The sequence below is a fragment of the Medicago sativa genome, chromosome 5, assembly GCF_051527215.1.
Source record: "Medicago sativa cultivar Bolivia chromosome 5, Bolivia_mono, whole genome shotgun sequence".
NCBI classification, from domain to species: Eukaryota; Viridiplantae; Streptophyta; class Magnoliopsida; order Fabales; family Fabaceae; genus Medicago; species Medicago sativa.
In genome coordinates this window covers 52,288,779-52,314,762 of record NC_140753.1, presented here as the reverse complement: position 1 = coordinate 52,314,762, position 25,984 = coordinate 52,288,779, and the positions used below count along the sequence as shown (strand labels likewise).

Genomic DNA, 25,984 nt, shown 5'->3' with positions numbered 1-25,984 from the left:
TGCAAATTGGTTGTACAAATATCATTTCTCATTTCTTTAAGCTATAAAGCAAAACAGTGACTTTGTAAGTACAATAACTAATAAGCATTAAAAGTAGCATAACCATTGAAGCACCGTCAAGCTCTATAATCAATCCATTTGCCTGCTTCAGAAATCTTATGAGATGTAACTTTTATAGTGTATTTTGTGACACATTGGCATTGTCATCATTTATATATAAATAAATATCAGATAACCATATATACATTATTATTATTATTATTATTATTATTATTGAAAATTGCTGCTATAGTTCTGCATTTGATAAAAAAAATCAAACAACGAAAGGGATGCATCTGAGTGTTTATGTGACATAATAAGTTGACTTGTATGAGGGGTAGTTAGTGATATTTTTATTGAAGAAGTGACATGTGATTGGGACTTATTCTCAATTTCTTGTTCAAGTGACATGCTCTGATACCAAACTATACGACCAGCTAAGCTTTCATTTGCAACATGGCTTATGTAATAACCTAGATCATGGTAAGTACCAAGGGTATAACAACTTCTCAATATTTGCATATGCATTAATTTATCCAGGGAAATATATTTTTGTGTCAATCTTCCATTTTCCAGGGAAAAGGAACTCTAACAATCCGGAGTTCGATTGGAGGTAAGTAAAGTTTAGTCAATAATTAATCTATCCAGTAATCGAACCAGGATTCTTCCAAATGATTGTTCTCCTTAGGTGAAATTCATTAACCACTTAAAAGTATATCTTGATGTTAAAAAAAAACTTAAGCAAATTTTGAGACCTGCTTTTTTTGTCCAAACTATACATAAATAAATGTTTTAACGAACGGATGAAAAGGTTGATGCAGATTTGTCAATTGGATGAACATAACTAATTTAGACTAACTTAATAAAATCAAAGGACCAATATGACACTTTTTTAAGGGACCTAAATGAACCTCAAAATAAAGTTTAAGAACTAAAAAGTAATTAAACCTTATAAATATCATATCTAAAGATTGTTCCAGGAATATAATGGCAAATTTCATTCATTTTTTTCAATTCAAAACATTGTAAAAATAATCAGTATATCTTCAAACTGGTTTTGAAGAGCAAAAAGTAATTAAACTTAAGGTAAGTTCTTCGGATTCTTGCTTTCCTTTCTTCATGTTGTCAACATAAATCAGTTCATTGGTCTAGTTTTTCTTTTTCATGTATAAATCTTAACTAACTTTTGCTTCAAGTTAAAATAACGTCATTTTACCTTCCATCTACAAAAAAGTATAATAATTTCAAACCATCTTCTAATAAAGTGAAATACGTTAGCCAAAGTGAGATCACAAATCGCCAAATAAATGTTCAAGTGGGGTTGAGTCTAGCAAAATAAGCGCTTTGACTCTCAATGAAGCAAACTAAGGTTAAATCTTGATTGTTAGTGGCATCCACATAGTGATTGCTCAACAACTCCTAAACTCTTATGAGCTCAACAACTTATATAACAAAACAAATAAATCAAATTATAGGAACTAGGAACAATATATTGTAAAACTATAGATATAGCTTTAGTGAAGATCCTTCAACATGTCCTCACAAGCAGTGCAATTGCGTATCAAGAGTAATCATGTAAGATATTGTTTTTCCTTCATTAGTTTATTATATAGTTTGGGGTTAATATTATGAATTTATATCAAAATTGAATTACTTGAGACTTTGATGTTAAAACTTTCAGGTGGTTATGGACAATGGTATACTACAAGTGTATTTATCCAATCCTGGTGGATTTGTAACTAGAATACAATATAATGGCATTGATAATCTGCTTGAAGCTCTTAACGAAAAGAATAATAGAGGGTACATCACTACAAACAAACTAAGATTAATTTCTCTTTTTTCACTAGTCATGCAACTATAACGGATTTTTTAAGATTTCATGTAGCAAATGTGTGTCCATTTATTGATCTTGGTCGTCCAATCTCAAATCAACCATAAATAAAGATGTAATATGAGTTGATCAATTTTAAATCGATGACGACTAGATTAATTGATGCATGCAAATGCATGAATTTCTAGAAGTAGATAATTTAGATCTCAGCTATAACGTATTGTAACATTGTTGACCTCAATGGATTAATAGGTATTGGGATGTCGTTTGGAGTGAAACAGGAAGTACAGGAACAACCGGGACATTCGAGCGGTATGTGATAATCATCTCTCATAATTTCCATCTCTATTTAGTTGAATCTTACAAGAGATTATTTATATGAATGCTAAAAGAAAATGAATTAAAGACACAAATTACGGATGAAAACATAAAATTTATCTCTAACTTTCTAAGTAAATTTAGATATATTCTATATTTTTTCGTCCTAAATTCAATATTTTTACCAAAACATTTGTATTCTACTTTGCAATCAATTGGTTATTACATATGCAGGATTGTGGGAACAAGTTTTAATGTGATAATGGAAACAGAAGAACAAGTTGAAATCTCATTTACAAGAACATGGAATCCATCTCCAACGGGAAAGTTGTCACCTCTTAATATAGACAAAAGGTACGTACTATGTTATTTTTTCATAGACCCTGAGACAATTGTAACATGACCATTCGTGTCACTATAATTAGTGGTAATTTTTATTTTACTCATTTTTTTTAAAAGAATTACATAGGTTTCTTAAGTTGAAATTAGTTTAGAGTTTGCAATTAATTTGTAAATATATTTAAAAGATTAACTAATGCTTGTTATGCAGGTATGTGATGCTACGTAATTCCTCAGGATTCTATTCATATGCTATATTTGAACACCTAAAGGAGTGGCCAGCTTTCAACATACCTCAAATCAGGATTGTTTATAAGCTTCGTAAAGACAAGTAAGGGGTAGTTACACATGCACACATCTATATATTATATACGAAGGATCTTTCAACATATACTATGACATTAGCTTTATGTAAAATTGCAAATTACTATAATTTTTAGATCATGTGATAATTCATGTGTAGGTTTCATTACATGGCTATGGCTGATAATAGACAAAGGTCGATGCCTCTTCCTGATGATCGATTACCTGGAAGAGGAAAAGAACTTGTTCCCCCAGAAGCTGTTTTGCTTGTAAATCCCATCGAGCCAGAGTTCCAAGGAGAGGTAATTAATTGGAAGGAGAAAAAAAAAATGATGCATTTATGTGACCAAATAATTGAAAAAAGTACTATTCTACCTTGAACTAAATATGATTTTTATTTTTGTGTTGTGATATTTTAATTCGAAAAAATATATATTTTGCAAATAAGTATTTTCAATTTTAATTTTATCTCAACTAATTCTTAACATTTCATTCTGATAAAATCTCAAAATGCACTCCGCATTTATTTTATTTTAAAAATCAAACTCAGCATTTAATTCGTAATAAGTTTAAAATTTTATGCACTTAAAATCTTCAGTAGAAAAACCAACTTGGGTTGACCTGATTCAGTAGGGAATATTGGTTGTTCTTAGATTTGACTGAGATGGAAGATCAAGATTTATTCACGTTGAGACGAAACTATTATAACATTTTTATGTTATTTTACAATTTTCAGAAAAAATTGTTATTATTTATTTAAGAATAAAAGGGGGGTTCTCATTCTATAATGTATTATTTTTGGTTAATAAAATTTTGGTGATGACTAATATTTAAGGTTGATGACAAGTACCAATACTCAAGTGAGAACATAGACCTTAAGGTTCATGGATGGATAAGTACAGAGTCTGAATCAAATCCAGCAACAGGTTTTTGGGTAATCATACCTAGCAATGAGTCTCGATCAGGTGGTCTTGTTAAACAGAATCTTACCTCCCATGTTGGCCCCATCAGCCTTGCAGTAAGTTTTCTTCTTTGTACTAAGTGAACCAACCTTATTCAAGTAATTCAGTAAATACTTATTGCTTATAAAAAATATAATATCTAACAATTGTCTTAATAACATTGTTTAAGGAACTTCCTTAAAAAAAACATTGTTTAAGGAACTGAATGAGGTCATTGACTTATATTTCTAAGACACCGTTATTTATTCTAGATACTTCAAACAATGTCTTACGACATTTGTTAACACGCCAAAAAATAGTATATATACTTGTTATTATCATTGAGTACTCTCTTTTTTAATATATTTCTTTCCTATTAGAAAAATGTATAATTGTTGAACAACTTGATCCCTTACATTAACAAAATTGTAAAATGATTTGTGAATTAAAAATACTTAACTATCGAGTATCTCTAATGGTCTTTCTAAGGAACTGAGCTTCATACACTACTAATAAATGATCTCTATCTCTGTAACTTATACAACTCATAAATTTTGTTCTAATGATAAGAAAATAAGATACCTTATATTAATGATGATAGGTATCACATACAAAAAATATGATGATAGAATGCAACAATGACTTACTTGGTCACAAACACAAATATATTGCATTTAGACACACACATTAACAATCACATCATTCATTTATTCTAATAATAATAATATAAATGTTTTTTTTCTTTTTTAACTAATGAATGTTTGCTTAAATATAAAAGATTCATGTTTGTGTCCAACCAAGTGTAGCTAATAGAATACATTATTATTGCAACATTAATGATTACATCGTATCTTATTTTAGCTATTTTTATAATTTTAATGAGAGGAAAAATAAGATATAGGTTTATCGGTCTATGAAACTTATTTGGATATCTGCATTAGAGATGCTCTTAGTCATATATATGGATCAATTTAGTCTTATATTGGCTTAACAATACATTAATGTGATAGTGGATTTTAGATTTCTCAATAAACATTTACAATTTGTGTTAATTTCAGATATTACACATTTCGAAAATTTACAATTTCAAAGATTAATTTGGTGATTTACTCTATTAGTAGTGATGGATGCTTAATTTCAATATGTTGTGATCAACTAAAAGCAAAGAGTTTGCAATATTTTTTGTTTGTTTCAGATGTTTCTTAGTGCTCATTACGCAGGTGAGGATATAGTTCTTAAACTTCAGCCTAATGAGCCATGGAAAAAAGTTTTTGGGCCAACTTTTGTTTATCTTAACAACTTGTTGGATCATGAGGACCCACTAGCTCACCTCTGGGAGGACGCCAAATTGCAGGTTCAGAATTAAAATCTAGAAATTTTAGTTTTATTTAGGAAGATAAATGTAACATAAACACTAATTAAATACTAATTAAGACCGCTTAAAATGGCTTCTAGTTCGTGACAGGTAACACCAAAATAATGTTATGACGTCCATGAAGAAATGAGAGAAAAGTTTCAAACTCTTCGGATTGATCAAAGTAGAATATTGAAATGTAGCTTTTATGTTTTAATACTATTTACATGTGAAAATTTATACTATCTTTTTACCATAATGAAGTGCAGCTTATAAGCTCTCAAATGACAAATTTCAGGTGTGTAAGTGACAAGGACATAATAGCACAAGGTGCGTATATAGGATTAGCCCCACCAGGAGAGACTGGATCTTGGCAAAGGGAATGCAAGGTTTGTAGCCAAATATATATAGATTTAGCAAGTAATTTTACATACCCTTCAATATAACTTTCTGTTAGATTATGTGGCTCTAATTCTCCACTTTTACAAGCCATTATGTTTGACTTACTTATGAGGAAGGTTACTCTTGGATTTAATGTGCCTACAATCTTTGACCAAGAGAAATCATAATTTCCTTCCAATATGTGCCTACAATCTTTGACCAAGAGAAATCATGATTTTCTTCCAAGCTCCTACTCTAGGTGGATGTTCCAACTTTGATTCCTTCACTCTTAAGTATGAGATTAAGGCATATATATATATATATATATATATATGGAAGCAACGTGAGATAGTGAGTTATCACAAAACAATTTGAACACACTTTGTATACACTTGAGTGTATTTTTGGTGAGAATTCTTGTTCCATTTTAGAGAGTATTTTAGGAGATATTGAGAGAAAATATTGTCATTTGTCCTCATCACTATAAGAGGACTTGTTGTACTCTTTTCTTTTACATAGTGGAACTTTGCTCGTGATCGCCCGTGGTTTTTTACTTCTCATATTGAGGAGTTTTCCACGTAAATCTTGTGTGTTATTTCTCTTGTTATTTTACTTACTTTTCTTTAATTCCCAATTGCATCGATCTTGTGCTTCCGCATTGCGCTGATATCCCTAACACTTTCAAATGTACACATTCTCAAAAGGAAAAAAAGTGAGTTTTGTACCATCTAGATCTATAATTACAGACAAAATATGCCTATACATTTCTAAAAACACATGTAATTTTAATAATATGGGGTGAGGAAACAATTTCTCATAAATTTAAGGATGCAAGTAGTGATTGACCAACAATTTTTACTTACAGTGAATGACTTTTTGGTCAGGGATACCAATTTTGGAGTAGAGCGAACGAGGAAGGCTATTTTTCAATCAATAATATACAGAGTGGTGATTACAATCTATATGCATCGGTTCCAGGTTTCATTGGAGAATATTGGAACAATGTTGTCCTCAAAATAACTCCAGGTTAGTTCTTCTATATACATGGGCTCTAAAGATGTCTATTTGGTAAGATGAGGAGTTCACTCTCTTTATAAATTTCAATTAAGAATCTTATTTATCTAATGGAAGACTTGTGTTTTTTCTGATAGCGATCGTTCATCTAACCTCCGAAAAATATGGGATTTCGATAGTTTGTATTATATTTGAAAATAGACTATCGGAAGTTAGCTTCCAGTAGTGTATTTTGATAGATTTGAATATGCAAGGGGAGAGAAGATGAGCAATCAACGTCAAATTTGGTTCGGTCCATTAGTCTAGCCCCAAAGCAACAAGACTATTTTGGTCCGCCCGGTTGGTCCATTAGATTATATTGAGCAACAAATTAAACTTGCTTTTTGTAAAATACACTAATAAGAGTTTATACACACTTAACTTAATTTGAAGTACATAATCTTTCTTTTAAGGAAAATGTGAAATGTGAACGAGTGCCCCAAGCACACCCTTTAACAACCTTAAATACTAAGTGTTTTTTATAAAAATAGATGAATTCAATGCATTAGAAATTAAACTATTTGACTTTTTCGATAAATATTTTCTTAATTAAAAATCCTTAAAATACTAATTAGCAAAACTCTTCTTTTAAAGTGCATGATTTTTACATACAATTGAAATTTCAAAAGTATGTAAGTCTTTAAATCTATAACTAGTAAAAAAGTCAAATGGCTTCAGTCCATATTTGTTGATTTGAGTCACACAAAATAAGTCCATGTTTGTTGAATACTATGCAACATGCAGGTTGTGAGATAAATGGTGGTGACATAGTGTTTGAGCCTCCAAGAGATGGTCCAACATTATGGGAGATTGGAATTCCTGATCGCTCTGCTGCTGAGTTCTATGTTCCAGATCCTAATCCAAAATACATAAACAAGCTTTTTATAAACCATCCAGACAAGTTAGTAACTCTTCCTATTTTAGGCAACAACAAATTGACAATGATTTTATTTTATAGGGGCATAGTCTAAGAGTGTGTTTGGTAACACGTTCCAACTCAAAATTGCACGTCCCAATGCAAAGAAAACGTGAAAATAAGGAAGCTGAGATTTATAGAGTTGGTCAAAACGCAGGTTTGTGGGTGTCCCACCGTGTAAACAAACACAGGCTAAATGGTTTTAATAAAATAAAATAAAAATAGACATGCATAAAATCTTATCTCACCATTCATTATGTCACTTTACCATATAAGTTCTTAAAATATGTTAATAAATATATCTATTTGATTAATATGATTGGAGGCACGTGTAAAATTCTTTACACCGACGGTACATGTAAAAAATTAAACTTTAGTTTATTTTCATCGAAAACGTTTGCAAAAACATTGTCTATGGAATAATTGAACCTCAAAGGTTTAACATTGTCTTCACAAAACAACCATCTATAATGATAAGTTTGATTGATGGATCACAGGTTTAGGCAGTATGGCTTGTGGGAAAGATATGCAGAGCTATACCCAAATGAAGATTTGATTTATAATGAAGGTGTTAGTGACTACACAAAAGATTGGTTCTATGCACAAGTCACCAGGTACACTTAAAAGAAATTTTTGGCCAGTAGCGATTGATTTAAGTAACTAAATTGGTTTCTCAATCGAATGCTAAATGATTTTCCGACTGATTTAGAGACTAATTTATGAAAAGTCATTAACCATCGACCGATGATATTAGCGACTGATTAACAATTTAGTCTCTAAATCGGTCGATAAATTAATCACACTATGTAATAGTTTTTCTAGTGATTTTAGAGAAGTTAATTACTTTTATTTTTAGGATATATATATGCTTATTGGTGGATCATGTTTGTAGAAATTTGATGGTTTTCTATATCATAGATTAATTGTTCTTACATATATGCATGAAATACAGGAAGAAAAATGATGGCAGTTACCAAGGAACTACGTGGCAAATAAAGTTCAACATGGATGATGTGCAAGAAAATGGACTGTATAAATTACGATTAGCTCTTGCAAGTGCAAATGTCTCTGAATTACAGGTAAGGAACTTCATCAAAAACTTTCAATTAGTTTTCCAATGTAATCATCAAATTTGTTAAGAAGAAAATGATACATAAACTAGTTTAGACTAACATCAAAAATAAAAATTCAATATTTTACAATTATTTTTAAAATACGGTTATAAAATAAGTTTATGCGCAATATGATAAATTGTGTAAAACTAATATTTACATCAAAAGTGAACCTTCAATAAGCACATTTTCAAGTGCTTTCACTTTTCATTTGTCTCATTCCACTAAATTGTTTATTTTTTGAATTTAAAGGTTAGAGTGAATGATGCAAAACAAGATCCTCCACTATTTACTACGGGGGTGATTGGTAAGGACAATGCAATAGCTAGACATGGAATTCATGGACTCTATTGGCTATTCAACATTGGTGTGCCAAGTATTTTGCTAATCAAAGGAGATAATACTATTTTTCTAACACAAACTATGGCTACTGGTCCCTTGGCCCTCTTTCAGGGAATAATGTATGATTATATTCGTTTAGAAAGCCCCCATTGAAGAAAATTAAAGGCTCAATTATATACATGGTGTGGTAAATGAGTGGATTGTATGGTAATTTCAAGTGCTTAAATTATAAATCATGTATTTCAAATTAATAAAATTTGGTCTAACCATTACTTTTGGTGCATTCATAAAAATAAGCAAAGAAATACAAAAAACATCATTTTTCTAAACATATTTTTCTTTTCAAATTAAAATGTCAGGTATCATAGGGTATTTCGAAAAAGTAGTGTGTAATCTTAAACTAGGCTTACAATAAGACAGATAAAATAAGTAATTTTTTTTTTTTTTGAAGGAAAAAATAAGTAATATTCTTTTTGACAAAAAAATAAGTAATATTCTTGTTGTCAATAATATGCTAATTTGTCCAACACATATAGTTGCGTGTCACTCATCCATAACTTAGAGTTTGTGTGAATCACACGTGTCTTGGCTTTGCTTCTCCCTTATCAATAGATGCAAACACAACAAACAAAAAAGTATAAAATATATTTCCCATCTTTATCATAATCATGATTCAACAACAAAACAACAAAAAAAAAAAACAAATAAATTTACTCAAAAAAAAAAAACAAATAAATTTACTCAAAAAAAAAAAATATTAATCAAAACAAGAAAAGAAAACACTTGCATGAGGTTGAATTCACTCACGTGAATCACTAGAAGTAAAAGCACAAATTTAATTGCAAACTATCTTGAATAAAAACTAAACATTAATTTAATTAACTATGAGGATCATTGAGCCTATTCTTGATATGTTCAGCAGCATCAGCAGCCTCAACTTGTTTCTTTGAAGCCTCAAGTTCAGCTTCACTTGCTTCCTTCTCATTTTTTGCAGTTATAGTCTTTGCCTATTTTTTTTCACACCACAATTCCTCAATCAATTTCAAAATAACAATAATATTGAGATAAGTAGTAGCTAAAAAATGGAAAGGGGTTGTTTTTGGATATTGAATTACCTGACCCACAAAGAAGGCTTTTGCATATCTAAAAGTTTCTTGTATAGAAACAACAAAAGATAAGCAACTGATCTTCAAACGAGTACCAAAAGAAGTTTTGTTGTGATTTGGTAAAGATGTTGTAGATGAAGAACCCATCTCTTCCATAGCTACTTTTATTGCCTTATAGAGATGAAATATATATCACTTGTGTGTATGTCTAGAGACAACAATATGAACATACTAAACTTGTACCATTTGTCCTTCTTTTGTAGATAAATAAACTAACAAAAAGAGAATGTTAGAAGACTTAAAGGTCTTTCTTCAAAAAGAAGACTTAAAGGTGTCTCGAAGATGCTCTCTAACCATTTAGCAATTGTTCACCGACATCTCAAATCGCACAAAATACCTTCAATGACAATTAATTACCCTTTGAAAAACTTTGTAAATTGATTAGATTGATTTAAAAAGTGATTAATTGATTTAGAAAATATTGAAGAATAGTTAACTATCATTTTAAAAACAAATGGTAGTTAATTATCGTTCAGTAGATCGAATAATTACTAGATATCTAAATAGCAAATCCCGAGATGTTTTGGGACTGGACCAAAAGCTTGAGGCCCACACCAAATGCCTACCATCAAGTAAGAATTTTGCTCTTCACCCAGCACATTTCGCTTGCGTCCTGCAAGCCTTCCAAATATACTCTTGTATTAGTTAAGTCACGCTGCGTGACTTAACTAACGCACCTTATAAGTTATGTGTGGTTTAAGTCACGCACCACTGAGCCTCTGCGCGAGTTAACTTGCGCAAGTTGGCCGGTGGTAAAAACTGAAGCACAAACATTTCTTGGACGGTAGTCAATGGTTTTGATTTGTTTTTACACGTTTTCCTTAAGTTTTTCACACGTTTTTGGACCTCATTAAGTGCTATATACCTTATACCACATATAAAAACCCTCACATACTTCCTCTTTTCCACACATTTTCTCCTCCCATTCTCTCCCCCTCTTTCTCTTCTTCTTCTTCTTTGTTTCTATAGTTTCTAGGGTGCTTATACCCCTTTAGGTAAATACCGGTGGCTTTTGGGGGAAATAGTGGTCCGTTAGGTTGGGGAAAAGGGCATCATCCCTTGAGGTAAATTTCGATTTGCTTCCTTTTACTCCCAAAATCTTTTTACCGTGGGTAAAAAGAATCATCATGGGGGTATAAAAGGAACCAAATTTAAATTTACCTCAAGGGGTCTTGATGTCGCTTTCCCCAACAGGACAGATCACTATTTTCCCCAAGAGCTATTGGCATATATCGAAGAGGGTAAAAATAAGTTTTTACCTCAAGAGGGTAAAAAAATATTAAGTAGATTAGTGAATTGGAATAAAATATATGTATTGCTTATTGTAATCTTTGAATGATATTAATAAAATGAGAGTTCTATTTATTAATTTTATTGTCTATTTGTATTTATTTTTGCATTTATTTTATAATTTCGAATAAAATTGAATTAGTATAAAGTAAATAAAATAAATTAGAATAAAGTAAATAAAATAAATTAGAATAAAGTACATAAAATAAATTAGAATAAAGTAAATAAAATAATTTGAATTAAAAATTGCGATTAAATAAATTCGAATAAAAATTGCGATAGCGTGAATTCGAATAAATATTGCGCCAACGTAAATTCAAATAAAAATTTGAATTAAGGTTTCGTTATATTACATAAACGACATGTATGTCAACAATTACATTACATTACATGCACCTTCCAACTACAACAATTGTCTTGCTCCTGAATGGGGCAAATTCAAACTAGTTAAGCAGCAGGACTCCAACATACGATCAACATCTTGAATGATGGTATTCAAGTGCCAAAAGAATGAGGTCCATTCCTTGACACTTGAATACCAGCATTCAAGAGGCTTATCCTATGTTGGAGTCATGCCGATTAACAAGTTTGAATTGCCCCATCCAGAGTAAGACAATTGTTGTAGTTGGAATGTGCATTCCCAACTACAACAATTGTCTTACCTCTGAAATGGGGTAAATTCAAACTCGCCAAACAACAGGACTCAAGCATTTCACCCCGCATTCATGTTTTCCTTTGAAAAGAATAAATTTTTGTTAGGCTTGCTTTAGATGATGGTATTCAAGTGCCAACAAAATGAGGTCCATTCCTTGACACTTAATACCTTCATCTAAACCAGCCTAACAAAAATTTAAGCTTTTCAAAGGAAAAACATGAATGTCGAGCGAAATGCTTGAGTCCTTGTCGTTTGGCGAGTTTGAATTACCCCATTTCAGAGGTAAGACAATTGTTGTAGTTGGAATGCACCTTACCTAACTAATGACTATCTTCTGGCGGAATCAAGCTGTTGATGATATCTTCAGTTGATCTCAGCAACGTTACCCGCATATCGATCCACTGGAACATGTTGTGCTCCCAAAACATGCTCGTAACGTTTTCGTCGTTCTTTAACTCCACCCAAGTGAATGATACCCTCCCCCTCGTCGAGTGTTGGACGTTTATACCGGACGTATTCCACCCTCCTTGTGTCTCTGGGGTTGACCCTTGGTTGAATTAATTCAGTTGATCCTTGAGACCTCTTAACGTTACATCAAGGCACCGAACCTTCAACCTCTAAGGTTCTCCGCAGTTGAATTGTGCATGAACGTCGATCCACCCCGCCATTGCTTCAAATTTACACAATAAGAAATTAAGCACAATCAATGAAAAACTCATTCCAACATTTCATCAAACACTTGGAATGCAAGTTATACATAAACCCTAAAAATGATAACTACGACATAAACATGAAAACATCTAAATAATTAAGCAATGTTACTCATTTGCATGTAACATTGTATCATATCTTGCAAAAAAAATCAAAATTTAAACAAACCCTAAATCTAAAAAAATTCTCTAAAACTCAAAACTACAACATAAACATGCAAACATCTAAACATTTAATTAACACAAGTCATTTACATGTAAACATTGTACGATTTCTTGCCAAAAACACCAAAATTTAAACAAAATCTAAATCTAAAAAATTTCTAATTTAAGAGAAAAAATCTAACATGTAAAAATAAAAGGTTAATGGTGTTTGATCATGAAAACTTACTTGTTATTGGAGTGTTGTTTGATTTGAACTTGAAGGAATTTTGGATTTGGGTGATTTGAGAGAGATTTTTGAGATTTTTTGAGATTTTAGATGATAAACGAGGAAATGAGGTGCTCTGCCTTGTTTAAGACAGCATGTAGCGTGAGTTAACTAACGTTGCGCTAGTTAACTCACGCAGCGTTAGTTAAGTGGCGCAGTGATTAACACTTGCGCTAGTTAACTTGCGCAAGGGTAATTTTGGCATGACTGCAGGGCGCGAGAAAAATGTGCAGGGTGAAGAGCATAATTCATCAAGTAATAAAGAAGAAAATTATACTTTGCCAAAAAAGTATAAATGTTGCTCTTCTCCCTGCACTTTTTGCTCGCGCCCAGTTGTTTTGTCGAAAATACCCCTGTGTTAGTTAAGTAACGCAAGTGTTAAATTCTGCGCTACTTAACTAACGCCGCGTGATAAAAATCAATGTGAATCAACTACAAAATTTTATATTTATTCGCTATGATAAAAAAAATATTTTATAATAAACAAATCTTACAATACGTTTTGTGCATTAGTATGTTCTCATGCCGATTTTGCATAATTCATAGTGATAACTTTGCTATGTTTCACAAAGGGCAAAAACTTTCTGGTACCGTGATGGGGATTTAAATACCAAATTTTTTCATGCTGCCGCAACTTCTAGACGCAAGGTAAATCGAATTGAACATCTCGAAGACAACAATGGAACGATATGCCGTAAAGAGGAAGAGCTTCCGGTCATCGCTCGTGATTATTTCACGCAGCTGTTCACCAAATTGCCCAGCACTCGTGACACGGTTGTCTCAAAGGTGTTGAAAGCAAAATCCTTTATTGAGGTTTTAAAGATAACAAACATATTTACTTTTATTTATATTGTTATCTACTAATGAATTTTGTGAGAAATGTTTCATGAGAATGTTTGGTAAAAGCAAGAGAACGTTCTGGCCTCACAAGGGATAGCAAAAATCTTTATTAAATATGGACATGAACAAATATGAGCTTTTTGGGCAATTGTCAAGATATGCATAATTAAGATCAAGACTCAAGCAAATATTCTTTTTGTCTCACTTAAAGAAGAAAGGAATCAAGGCTCTTTGATAATGCATTAAGGGACAAAAGAACAAAGGAAATTAAATATGTCTTTATTACACATGTGTTGAAAGCAAAAGGAATAAAATCATCTTTGGGCCCTCATGTGTGTATTTCGATCCATTAAGGAATTTTAAGGAAAAGAAATATCCAAAGGATCAATCTTTATCAACAAGATACATGACATCATCAAGTGACATCAACAAAAGTCATCAAGTGGGCAGCAAGTTTCAAAAGGCTTGATCACAGCTCATCACCAACTAGCAAGCACGTGCTCTACAATTTCGTTCAAGATTGGCTAGGACTGAGAGAACGTTCTGGGCAAAAGTGAAGAAACATTCTCTACATGCTTTCTCCCCAAGTTTCTTTGGAGCCAAAATTCGAATTCAAAATGGAAGCACAACAGCTCTTTGACAGCTTACTTTCCAAGGGATTCCATCTCTATAAATAGAAGAGGTCATTGAAGGAGAAAAGCAAGAGTTTTGAAATACAAAGCAATTATCTCTCTCAAAGCAAAAAGCTATCAATCTCTTCATCATCACTTTCGACATTCATCTTTATTTCTCATTGAGAATATTGTTCTAAATTTGTACAAGGATAGTTTGTTTAACATATAAAGTTCCAAACAACATCCTACATATTTTTTGTTTGAGACATTCGATCTAAACAATTACCTTACAAAGAGATAACTAGATCTCAAGTCTATTGGGCTTAATAGTTTGAGATAGGAAGAGTTCCAACCTTTCTTGTGCGAAAGCAAAGAATTGTAGAAGCCTGCTGAGGTTGATAATACAGGGATTACGGACTGATCTGGTGTGATCAAGACCTTATAGTGTTGGTTAGAAGTTTCTACCAACTGTATACTATGGTGGACAATCTCACACGATGTGTGGGGACTGGAAGTAGCCGGGTTTGGTGAACCAGGATAACTCTTCTGTGTTATTTTTCTTTCTCTCTACTCTCTTTTACTTTTACACAATATACACACACGATCACAAAGCTTTAATATTTATCTCCAGAACATTCTGGTCCTAATTAATCTCAACCATATTAATCCAGAGTTCTCTGGTCCTAAACTTAAACTATACTTAATTGATTAATTACACTGCTTCCAGAACATTCTGGTCCAAGATAAAACAACTGCTTAATATTTAACTAAAGTTTAAATTCGGTCTATTATATTGTTTTATCATTCTACCTTTATATCTCTCCAGAACATTCTGGTCCTTGCTAATTTAACCTTATAACTTAAGATCAAATATCATATTATTATTCTACTTATATTATCTCTCTCCAGAACGTTCTGGTCCTTTATACATCAATTAATTATTTATCTGTCTAACTAATACTGACCAAGAATTTTCTTGAGTATCTACAACCTAAATTGAAGTTTCAGGAATAATTTTAAAGGGTCACAATTCAAACCCCCCCTTCCTTGTGACATTTATTGCTACTTCAAAAGGTTCACACCTCAATCAATCATGAAGACAATATTTCACTAACAGCAGATTTTACAATTGCTGAGTTTCGAGAGGCTGCGTTTTCTATGCAAGCGGATAAATGTCCGGGACCGGATGGTTTTAATCCTGGTTTCTATCATCATTTCTGGGACATGTGTGGCAAAGAAGTTTTCCAGGCAGGTTGTGAATGGCTTGCTAATGGAGTGTTTCCCCCTCATCTGAACTCAACAAATATTGCTCTAATTCCTAAAGGAGAGTCTCAAGCATCCATGAAAGATTGGCTCCCCATTGCGCTATGCAACGTGGTGTATAAAATAGTGGCAAAGGTTCTGGAAAATAGGCTCAAAGGAGTGCTAAACAAATGTATATCTACTTCTCAATCTGCCTTCGTACCAGGTCGTTCTATACTTGATAATGCGATTGTGGCCATTGAAGTAATTCATTATATGAAAGCTAAAGCAAAAGGAACACAAGGTGATGTAGCCCTCAAATTAGATATTAGCAAGGCATATGATAGACTAGATTGGGAATATCTTCGGGATGTTATGCTTCAGATGGGATTTTCACTTAGATGGGTCCAATGGATTATGTTATGTGTTGAGATTGTGGATTACGCGGTGTTGGTTAACGGTGCTCAGGTTGGGCCTTTTGTTCCGGGTCGAGGAATACGACAAGGTGACCCTTTATCGCCCTATCTTTTTATTATATGTGCTGAAGGCTTATCTGCACTTATCTCTGATGCGGAAAGAAGGGGTGTTCTCAATGGTACGCGTATTTGCATAGGAGCTCCCGCAATATCACATCTGTTATTTGCAGATGACTGTTTTCTATTCTTTAGAGCCTGTAAGCAGGAAGCTATGGCAATGAAGAACATTCTAACCACTTATAAAGCTGCGTCGGGACAAGCGATTAATCTGCAAAAATCTGAGATGTATTGTAGCAGGAACACGCCCACAGATTGCAAGGAGAGAATAGCACAAGTGCTTGGAGTTAGGCAAGTTCTTGGTACAGGCCAATACCTAGGCCTCCCATCAATGGTTGGAAGAAGCAAAAAAGCGACTTTTAAATTTGTGAAAGATCGAATTTGGAATAGGATAAATTCTTGGAGTAGCAGATGTCTGTCTCAAGCAGGAAGAGAGATTCTTATCAAATCAGTCCTCCAATCTATACCTTCGTATGTTATGAGTGTTTTCTTACTGCCAGGTACTTTTATTAGTGAAATTGAAAAAATGCTAAATACATTCTGGTGGGGTCACAATTCGAACAACTCGAAAGGCTTGCATTGGATGTCATGGGAACGTCTCTCAGTTCCTAAAGTCTTTGGAGGAATGGGTTTCAAGAGCCTTCGAGCTTTCAATTTGGCCATGATTGGAAAACAGGCTTGGAAACTGGTTACTCATCCTGATTCACTCATCACTAGATTACTCAAAGCTAGATATTATCCACATAGTGATTACTTTAGTGCTTCCATAGGACATAATCCCAGTTTTGTATGGAGAAGTTTATGGAATGCTAGAGAGGTGATTAATCAAGGGCACAGATGGAGTATAGGAATAGGAGAAACTATATCTGTATGGAACCAACCTTGGTTACAAGATGCTCTTCGTCTCCAACCTTTAACGGAAGTGCAAGTCATGTGGGATGCTCTCACGGTTGCTCACCTTTTCAAGCCAAACACGAAGGAATGGAATGAGAATTTCATCCGGTATGTTTTCGATACAGGAACAGCTACTCAAATTTTAAATACACCGCTTCTCCCTTCTGTTCGTGTGGATAAAGCTACATGGCGTTTTGAAAAGAATGGGATTTATTCAGTGCATAGTGCCTATAGGAGTATTGTTAATAACGATACTGTCATGCTGCAACATAGATTACCTGGGCATTGGAATTCTATTTGGAATCTTAAACTCCCACCAAAGGTTAAGAATTTCATATGGCGGGTTTGTAGAAATTGTCTTCCAACTCGGATGCGCCTCATTACAAAAGGGGTGAACTGTCCTACCTCCTGCGCTATATGTGATATTTGCGACGAAGATGCTAAACATCTGTTCTTCGAGTGCAGCAAGAGTGTTGTGTGCTGGCAACGGGCTGGTCTTTGGCATACAATCCAACAGGTGCGGTTACCCACATTTTCATGCGCTGATATGATTTTTAATTTGCTCAAGCATCTTGATATTCCCCAACAACAGCTGTTCGCGGTTATTCTATGGAGTTTATGGAAACATAGAAATAACAAGGTTTGGAATAACGTCACGGAAATGGCTCAACAAATAGGTGAACGCGCCGGGAATTTTTTGAGCAGTTGGAAGAATGCTCAAGAAGTGAGGAATCGGAACACCAACAGAAACACACATGGTGTGATTGACACTTGGGAAAAACCGAGTCCAGGGAGGTTCAAGTGTAATGTTGATGCATCCTTTTCCACTACCCTTAACAAAGTTGGATTTAGAGCTTGTATTCGAGATGCCGAAGGAAATTTTATGATAGCGAGAACTGCTTGGACTACCCCTCTACTTGATGTCGATATGGGGGAGGCTATGGGTCTTTTAGCTGCATTGAAGTGGGTAAAAGAGCTAAACATGGTGCATATGGATTTCGAAACAGACTCAAAAGTTGTGGCTGATAGCATATATGGCATGGAGGGTGTCTCTGATTTCATGGCAATAATCAATGATTGTAGACACTTGTTGAGTACCGATTTAGTGAACTCTGATCTGAAGTTCATTAGGAGACAAGCCAATGGTGTTGCTCATAGTTTAGCTAAGGAAGCACTACACCACACTAGTCTCCACTTTCATCTTAACATTCCACATTGTATTTCTACTTTGATTAATAATGAAAAGCTATAAGTTTCTTTCTGTCAAAAAAAAAAAAAAAACTTTGCTATGTTTCAACTATATTTAAAAAAAAAAATATCTCTTTTATTTTATCAAAGGTTGAAGAGTTAATTATAAAAGAATGAATTATAATGATTGGCAAGTTCTTTTTACGTTACCCCTTTAGTAAGTATGCTGAAGAGACATTTAATAATAATAATTATGCTGAAGAGACATTTAATAATAATAATTCTAATTTTAGCGAATGTGTTTTACAATTCCTTAAGCGCTAGAAAATATTGAATTGTTTTAGAACAATATGTTTTCTACACACTATAAAGTGATCAAATCATACTCTACTCGTATCATGTAAAGAGAGAAAAATATGACTAAAACTCTCAAATTTGTGTATGTTATGATTTTATTTTTTTCTCTATTTCTTGTTGCAAAGAATGATACCACTCCCAGTAAGCTATTTTTTATACTTTCCAAATTTCCTTCTTTACTTTGTTTTTTTTAGACTATATTTTATCTTCTTTTATTAATATTATTTTATTCAATTTCTTTGTTACAGAGCATATTGAATGCTCGACCAATGCTGATTGTCTAAATAGTCAATCAAAAATGTATAGATTGATTTGTGAAAAAAATCGATGTATATATGAGTTCTCAAAATCTATGCATTATAACTTATCCTAGAATATTCAAAAGTTGTTGTTTAGTATTTTGCTCGCTCCCAATAATTGTATTTTTAATTTATTTATTTTCTTCGTAATTTCACAAACATTGTAATTGTGGCTTAGTACTATAAGATGTTGTTAATAAAATGAAACAAGACACAAAAGAATATTATGATTAAAAGAACCTTCTCTTTTAATTTTGTATGTATCGTCATGGTCTCTAATTTAGATATATCACATTTTCTTTCCAACTCAACCACTTATCAATATATATGCAATAATTAAGTTAGAAAAAAATTGTAAGAAAATAACTGTTACTAACAAAGACAACAATATGAAAATACTAAACTTGTATCATTGTCCTTCTTTTATAGATAAATAAACTAACAAAAAGAGAATGTTAGAAGACTTAAGGTGTCTGGAAGATGCTTTTAAGCATCTAGCAATTGCTCACAGACATCTCAAATTACTGAGAATACCTGCAATAGCAATTAACTACCGTTTGAGGAATTTGTAAATCGAATAGATGATTTAAAAAGTGATTTAATCGATTTCAAAAATGTCGAACAATAATTAACTATTGTTTAACAGGCAAGCAAACGGTAGTTAATTGTTGTTTAGTTGTTGCATGTGAGCAATTGATATATGCAAGTTGCTATATGCCTAAAGAGTAAACCCCAGGATGTTGAAAATTGCTCTTCTCCCATACAAAATTGCTCACTCCCATACAAACTAACGAAAATACACCCACGTGACTTAAGTCATGTTCGCCTTATACCAACGTGAGTTAACTCACACTCACTATTGGTCAACGTGAGTTAATAACTCACGCTGACTTCTGGTATAGCCGCAAAACAACATTGAATGTCATCAACCAAGCCACTAATGACCTGTAATCAATACACCCTCATAGTTGATCCAAATTACATCATTTCAACAACATTATCACACATAATCGATCCAAATTACACAAATTCGTCAATAATCACACAATCACACATAAACGATCTAAATTACACAAATTTGTCGTTAATCATGCATAATAACTTAATCATACACAATCGATCCAAATTACACAAATTCGTCGTTAATCACACATAATCACTTAATCACGCATAAACGATCCAAATTACACAAATTCATCGTTAAATACATAATCCACAAATTCATTAAAATGCAACATTACAAACACAAAGCCGAACACATTACACTATTAGACTTCAATGGATCAGACATAAATTTCTAAAATGTTATTTTCAACCATTAACCTAAACATGTAATCAACGTTGTCATCATCACGGATAACTTGTGAAAAATTCACGATCTTCCAACTGTCTTCATCCTTATCCTCCCCAGGTTCAAGCATGGCACAAACCAAGATTTTCACGATCAACGACGACTTCCGTGATTAAAGAAGCAAACCAACAAATGCAAGATGGTTTGCGACTAAGAACAAGCTTGGAGCTGAATCCATAAGCTACTTCATGACTAGCACCACTTTTTTTATTAAAAATAATGTGGTGACCCTGAACTTATTTGAGAATGGGTTTTAAATGATAGAAAACTATCAGAGCATCTGCAATGGTTATTATTTAAGAAATTCATTGAGTTCCATAGACTACTGATAGGTAGTCTCACAATGCCACATTTTACTTATGTAACTTATACAAATTATTTGAGAATGGGGTTTACATGATAGAAAACTCTTAGAGCATCTGCAATGGTTATTATTTAAGAAATTCATTGAGTTCCATAGACTACTGATAGGTAGTCTCACAATGCCACATTATACTTGTGTAACTTATACAAATTTTGCTACGGTAGAAAATTATGCAATTCTTAAGCCGCCCATATTTTATAATTTTTATTGGGTCTTGTTAACGAGTGTTAACGAGTGTCCTCGGGGCACTCTTTAACATGCTAAAATAAGTAATTATTCTTTTAAAAAGTCAAATATTTCGATTTTCAATGCATTAATTACATGCATTTTCATAAATACTTATTATTTGTGGTCCTTAAAAAGTGCTCCGGAGACACTCGATAACATTCCCTTTTTTTATTTCTATTCAATGTTGTCTCAAATTCAAATAATGATTAATTGTTGTGATATTGTATATTATTTAAGATACTTTTACAATTTCTATCCTATCCACATTGCCATATCGAGTTCACCAAATAGACTGAAAAATTAAGATACGGGTTCATCCACTTATAAAACTCTATGATACTCTCATTGAAGATGTTGTTATTGATGTATATTACAAAAGGTAGCAAAGGCACACGAGAAGGAGATGAAAAAACGAGGCAAGGTCTATGTAAATGAGTTGTTAATGTTGTGTGACATCTATGAGAGGATTTTGTATTTTTAATTAGTGGATGTGTATATCAATGTTAATGGAAAAAATTGGGCTATTTCCCTCTTTTTAACAAAAAAAGGTTAATGAAAATATATATAAAAACATTAACCATATACAAAGGTATTGTGAGTGAGTATAATGTATACATTGACAATATTCAATATTTTTTATGAACATTATAAACTTGTTTCATTTTTGTAACTTTTTCTTTTCTTCTATCTTTTTGTTTGATGAGGGGTAACCTTGGCGCAATTGATAAAGTTGTTGTCATGTGACCAAAAGGTCAGGGGTTCAAGTCCTGGAAACAGTCTCTTGTGTAAAAACAGGGTAAGGCAGCGTATAATACACCAAATGGTGGGACCCCTTCTCCGGACCCTGCATATGCGGGAGCTTTAGTTTTTTTATCTTTTTGTTTGATGCTGATTGGGGCTTGTCGAAAACTAATTTTTGTTTAAGAGTTGTCGGTTGAAGGTTAGAGTTTGTTAGAAGACAAAAAATGAAGTCACTCATAGTTTAGCTAAGGCAACCACATCCTCGGTTAAAATTAAAGTTCCTTCAGAAATTTTCTATGGAATTTTTTTTTTTTTTGGGGGGGGGGGGGGGGGGGGGGGGCTGAAAGTAATTAATCCTATAAATTCAACTTCAACGTATTTGTGGGCTGGGCTTTACAAACGTTTATGAGGATACGATGGTAATTACAATCTGTTCTCCAAGCTTCCTCTATATATACCCTCAACTCCAAATTCTAGGGTATATAAGGCCCCAATTTTCTTCGCTCGCAAAATTCTATCGACCACATCAACCTTAACTCGCAGAACAACAACAACAACGCTACTCCAATTTTTTCTCTCAAATTCGTAATTACCTATTTCAATTCCTTAATCTTCTTCAATTTTTCATCATAATCATCATCATTATTGATTATTATCATTATCTTTCAATTTTTCTGGATTATTTTCTGTTTCGGTTATCAACAATGTTATTATAATCTTAATTTTTTCAATGTAGATCGCATTTTTCATGGCGACGTTCGAACTTTATCGTAGGTCGACGATCGGACAGTGCTTGACAGATACTTTGGATGATATGGTTCAGAATGGAACTCTTAGTCCTGAACATGCCATTAAGATTCTCGTTCAGTTTGATAAGGTTGGTTTCAGACACTAGGATTTTGGTTTTTGGATCTGATCTAATATTGGTGTCATCTATGAAAAATTCTCTTTATGGTCTAAATTTTGAACCATATACATCAATTTTCATTGATCCAACTTTATCTTATATATATATGACCGGAGTGAGTAATATTAAATGAATGATAGGTGCATACCTAACAAAACACTAGGTGACCAGAGTGTTTGCCATTATTTATTTGTATCTTATTATTGATTTGAATTGCATGTGGATTTTGTAGTCTATGACTGAGGCTCTGGAGACGAAAGTTAAGAGCAAGGTTTCTATCAAGGTAACGTCGCTTGTTTTCTTTGATGCTTATCTTTTGTTACATCTTTTGTTACATAGTGTAAGGTGTTAAAAAAATTGTGTGGAATGATGGTTGTTATTAGGATATATGCTTAGGGTTGTTTGATGTTTTGTTGGTTGTAGTTAAGATTAGAAGTGACTTGTTATGAGCTCTAGATATTTGGAGCGTAACTGAATGTTGTAGTATACATTTTGGGTTGGTGCACGATTCTGCAATTGTGCTTGCCCTCAGCGCTTAAGAGCATACGCATGTTCTTATGTCAATCCTCTAATTACTTATTCACAAACATTCCAACCTCTCCTTGCTCCGGCCATGAATTGCTTGAAAAGTTTTGTTATTGGCCGTTTCGTAAACATCACTTTCTGTTGAATGCCTAAAACACGTTATCTCGTCCCTGTCTTTACAGATTTCTAGTACTCAGCTTCTCTTTACAGTATCCTGTAAAGAAATTTTCGCTGTGATTTGTCACTGAAGTGTCTACTGCTTAGAACACCAAGCTGATAAACCATAAACAAACACACAAACCAAGTCAACAAATCATTATAAATAGAATCAGATGTGTAATCTTCACATAGTTGTTGATGAACCAAGCTGGAAGCAAGTTTTGGAGCATAGTTTCCTTCCCTGGTTGTAGGTTTATGCAATTTAGTGGTAAAATCATGTTTGCTGCTGTTATAAGCTTGCTTGTTAGCTACTCCCTGTGAATCTTATAATTTTTTATGTTAGAAAATAAATGAAGCATTAATTTCTGGCTTGATCATTTTAAATGAAATAGATTATTAGAAAAGGTAAAGGATGGTAGTGAAACTGTGGCTTACAAAGTGTAACAGAACATAGATATGGTTTGATTGTGACGGTGATATATGATTTCTCAGGTGCTTCTGTTACTAGCTTTGTTAAAACATATTATTTTTATTTATTTAAGTTTTTTTCAAATTAAATTGAAGATTTTATAAGATCTTCTGTTAGTAGAAAACAATATAACATCTTAAACTGAAAAATTCAATTTGGATGCTACATCAAAAAAATATAATGAACACAGCGTGGGGAAATTTATGGGTGAGGTTGAGGGATTATTGGTGGCGGTGGTAATTTGCAGTTTGAGAGATAAGGGAAAAAGGCTGAGCTAGTTGCCAAGTACAATGTCTATGAAAGTGGGTGACGTGGCTCTGTAATTGGAAGAGTGTCCAAGAGAGAGTGGGAAAGCGATTGCAGCTAGCATTCCTCATGTAACTTTTTGTTGAAATATATAAATTTCTTATGCTTAAAGATACCCTCTCCCGTAACACGCCTCTTTTATATTCTCTATTTACATTCTTTTCTTCGTTATTTTCATGACTTCTGAGTGGAAAAATATGTTTGTTCAAAGTTTAGTTTATGGTTCAATCATGCATACTGTCATTTTTTACTGAAAAACAAAACACCTGTCTTCATATTTGCGAAACTATCAATATAACACACGACATTCAAATGGAATTTGTTCGCATGACTATCCATCCACAAGTACCTTATTACTTAATTTTATAGCTCTAAACACTTGAGGTTCATTTGGCTGGTGTGTGGCCTGCTCATTTGTCTTATTTGTTGTATGATGATCCCATAATTTTTAGTCCTTACGATGACTACCATTGACGTCACTTATTTGATTAGGAATATTATAGTTTGTTGTAGCTTTTTCCACTATACTCTTTCTCACTCTTAATTTTGTTTTCATCTATTTTTTTGGGGGATAGGCAGAGACTAAATGTGGTTTGTTTATTGCATGTCTCATGTGGTATATGACAACTGTGGTTTGCTTATGTAGCAATTTTCTTTGTGGAAATGTCCGGTTAAATGGGTTTGTATTTTTTCTCATGATGAATCTATATATGGAACAGAGAATGGAAAACTTTTTATTAGCCGACTCAGACTACATAATAGTTTTATCTTCATAAGTTGATATTATTGTCATACCTCTAAAGAATAAAGAAAGGTTTGTCTCATAAAAAATTCTTTAGCTGAGCTTTGAATTTTCTAAGATTTAAGTTTCTTATATAGTTTCTGAGGACCATAGCAGAATTTCAACATAATGGAGTTAACCTGAATCTTTGGGGCTTTTGATGAAATGTTACCTGTATTGCATAATCATTGAATACTATATTAATCGTTCCCTATGTTAATCAACACAGTTTAAGATTACCAGATAATTTTATGAACGGAGTTCTATGATTTTGCACCACTGTTCATTATATTGTGGGAATGCTTATGAATTTGAATGCAAGTCGAAATGTCACTGTAACTTGTTTCATAGAATATGAAATATTATTTTGCATATGGGTGCCATTTCAAGTTGCCAGTGTGTTTGGCAGCTCTTGTCATCCAACACCTCAAAACATCTTTTTATGTTCGATACTCCATATATATATATGATTTACATTTGGAATTCATGAATTTTTGCTGAAGCTCAAGTCTTAAATAATTAATTAATGTAATTATTTCCCTTTTTCTTTCCCTGACTTTTCTTCTTATTTTCACTTTTGAACCATAGGGACATCTTCATACATACAGATTTTGTGACAATGTCTGGACCTTCATCTTACAAGATGCTTTGTTTAAGAGTGAAGACAAGCAGGAGAATGTTGGAAGGGTTAAAATTGTGGCATGTGACTCAAAGTTGCTCGGTCAATAATATGCTTAATTGATGTTACATGATCAATGAGGAGCATTGTCATCATCTGCTGGTACTATGATGGCTAGACCATAGTGATGAATGGCCTTAATTTCTTGCAGGAACTAGTATATACACTGTTATGATAGATTTAAAAGGCCTTTTATCTCCATGGCATTAGATAATTAATGTTATTTTGATAATATCACATGGGAATTGGATGAATCGTTTAACCGTACTATGTTCTGTTCTTCCATGAGCCAGGAAACAAACTTGTTTATTTATCTCGGGAAAA

General features: G+C 32.9%; 2 protein-coding genes, 1 long non-coding RNA gene and 1 pseudogene across 4 annotated transcripts; 3 read left to right on the top strand and 1 right to left on the bottom strand.

Moving 5' to 3' along the window:
* The first annotated feature begins 1,514 nt into the window (after positions 1-1,514).
* On the top strand, positions 1,515-9,204 carry LOC146922895 (uncharacterized; annotated as a pseudogene). The gene is made up of 14 exons (XR_015011158.1): positions 1,515-1,614; positions 1,721-1,842; positions 2,126-2,185; positions 2,426-2,545; positions 2,742-2,861; positions 2,994-3,135; positions 3,669-3,851; positions 4,970-5,155; positions 5,393-5,517; positions 6,394-6,535; positions 7,307-7,463; positions 7,976-8,092; positions 8,431-8,557; positions 8,843-9,204. The product of XR_015011158.1 is annotated as an uncharacterized LOC146922895 (transcript).
* Positions 9,205-9,641: 437 nt separating this feature from the next.
* On the bottom strand, positions 9,642-10,407 carry LOC146922894 (uncharacterized). The gene is made up of 2 exons (XM_085715685.1): positions 10,048-10,407; positions 9,642-9,939 (listed from the first exon to the last, which is right to left on the bottom strand). Exons 1-2 carry the CDS (start codon positions 10,192-10,194, stop codon positions 9,811-9,813), a joined length of 276 nt encoding a protein of 91 aa, XP_085571811.1. The 5' UTR covers positions 10,195-10,407; the 3' UTR covers positions 9,642-9,810.
* Positions 10,408-18,801: 8,394 nt separating this feature from the next.
* LOC146922893 (uncharacterized) lies at positions 18,802-19,409 on the top strand. Its single transcript, XR_015012633.1, has 2 exons — positions 18,802-18,992; positions 19,100-19,409. It is a non-coding gene; the product is annotated as an uncharacterized LOC146922893 (long non-coding RNA).
* Positions 19,410-22,293: 2,884 nt separating this feature from the next.
* Positions 22,294-25,984, top strand: LOC146922892 (transcription initiation factor IIA subunit 2-like). The gene is made up of 4 exons (XM_085715681.1): positions 22,294-22,419; positions 22,571-22,711; positions 22,974-23,024; positions 25,570-25,984. The coding sequence occupies exons 2-4, from the start codon at positions 22,583-22,585 to the stop codon at positions 25,708-25,710; spliced, it is 321 nt and encodes a 106-aa protein (XP_085571807.1). The 5' UTR covers positions 22,294-22,419; positions 22,571-22,582; the 3' UTR covers positions 25,711-25,984.

Coding starts and splice junctions, on each gene's coding strand:
- LOC146922894 (XM_085715685.1), bottom strand. CDS start 10,194: ATGGAAGAGATGGGTTCTTCATCTACAACATCTTTACCAAATCACAAC. Junction 9,940..10,047: donor AAGCCTTCTTTGTGGGTCAG/GTAATTCAATAT, acceptor GAAAAAAAATAG/GCAAAGACTATAACTGCAAA.
- LOC146922892 (XM_085715681.1), top strand. CDS start 22,583: ATGGCGACGTTCGAACTTTATCGTAGGTCGACGATCGGACAGTGCTTG. Junction 22,712..22,973: donor TTCTCGTTCAGTTTGATAAG/GTTGGTTTCAGA, acceptor TGGATTTTGTAG/TCTATGACTGAGGCTCTGGA. Junction 23,025..25,569: donor AGAGCAAGGTTTCTATCAAG/GTAACGTCGCTT, acceptor TTTGAACCATAG/GGACATCTTCATACATACAG.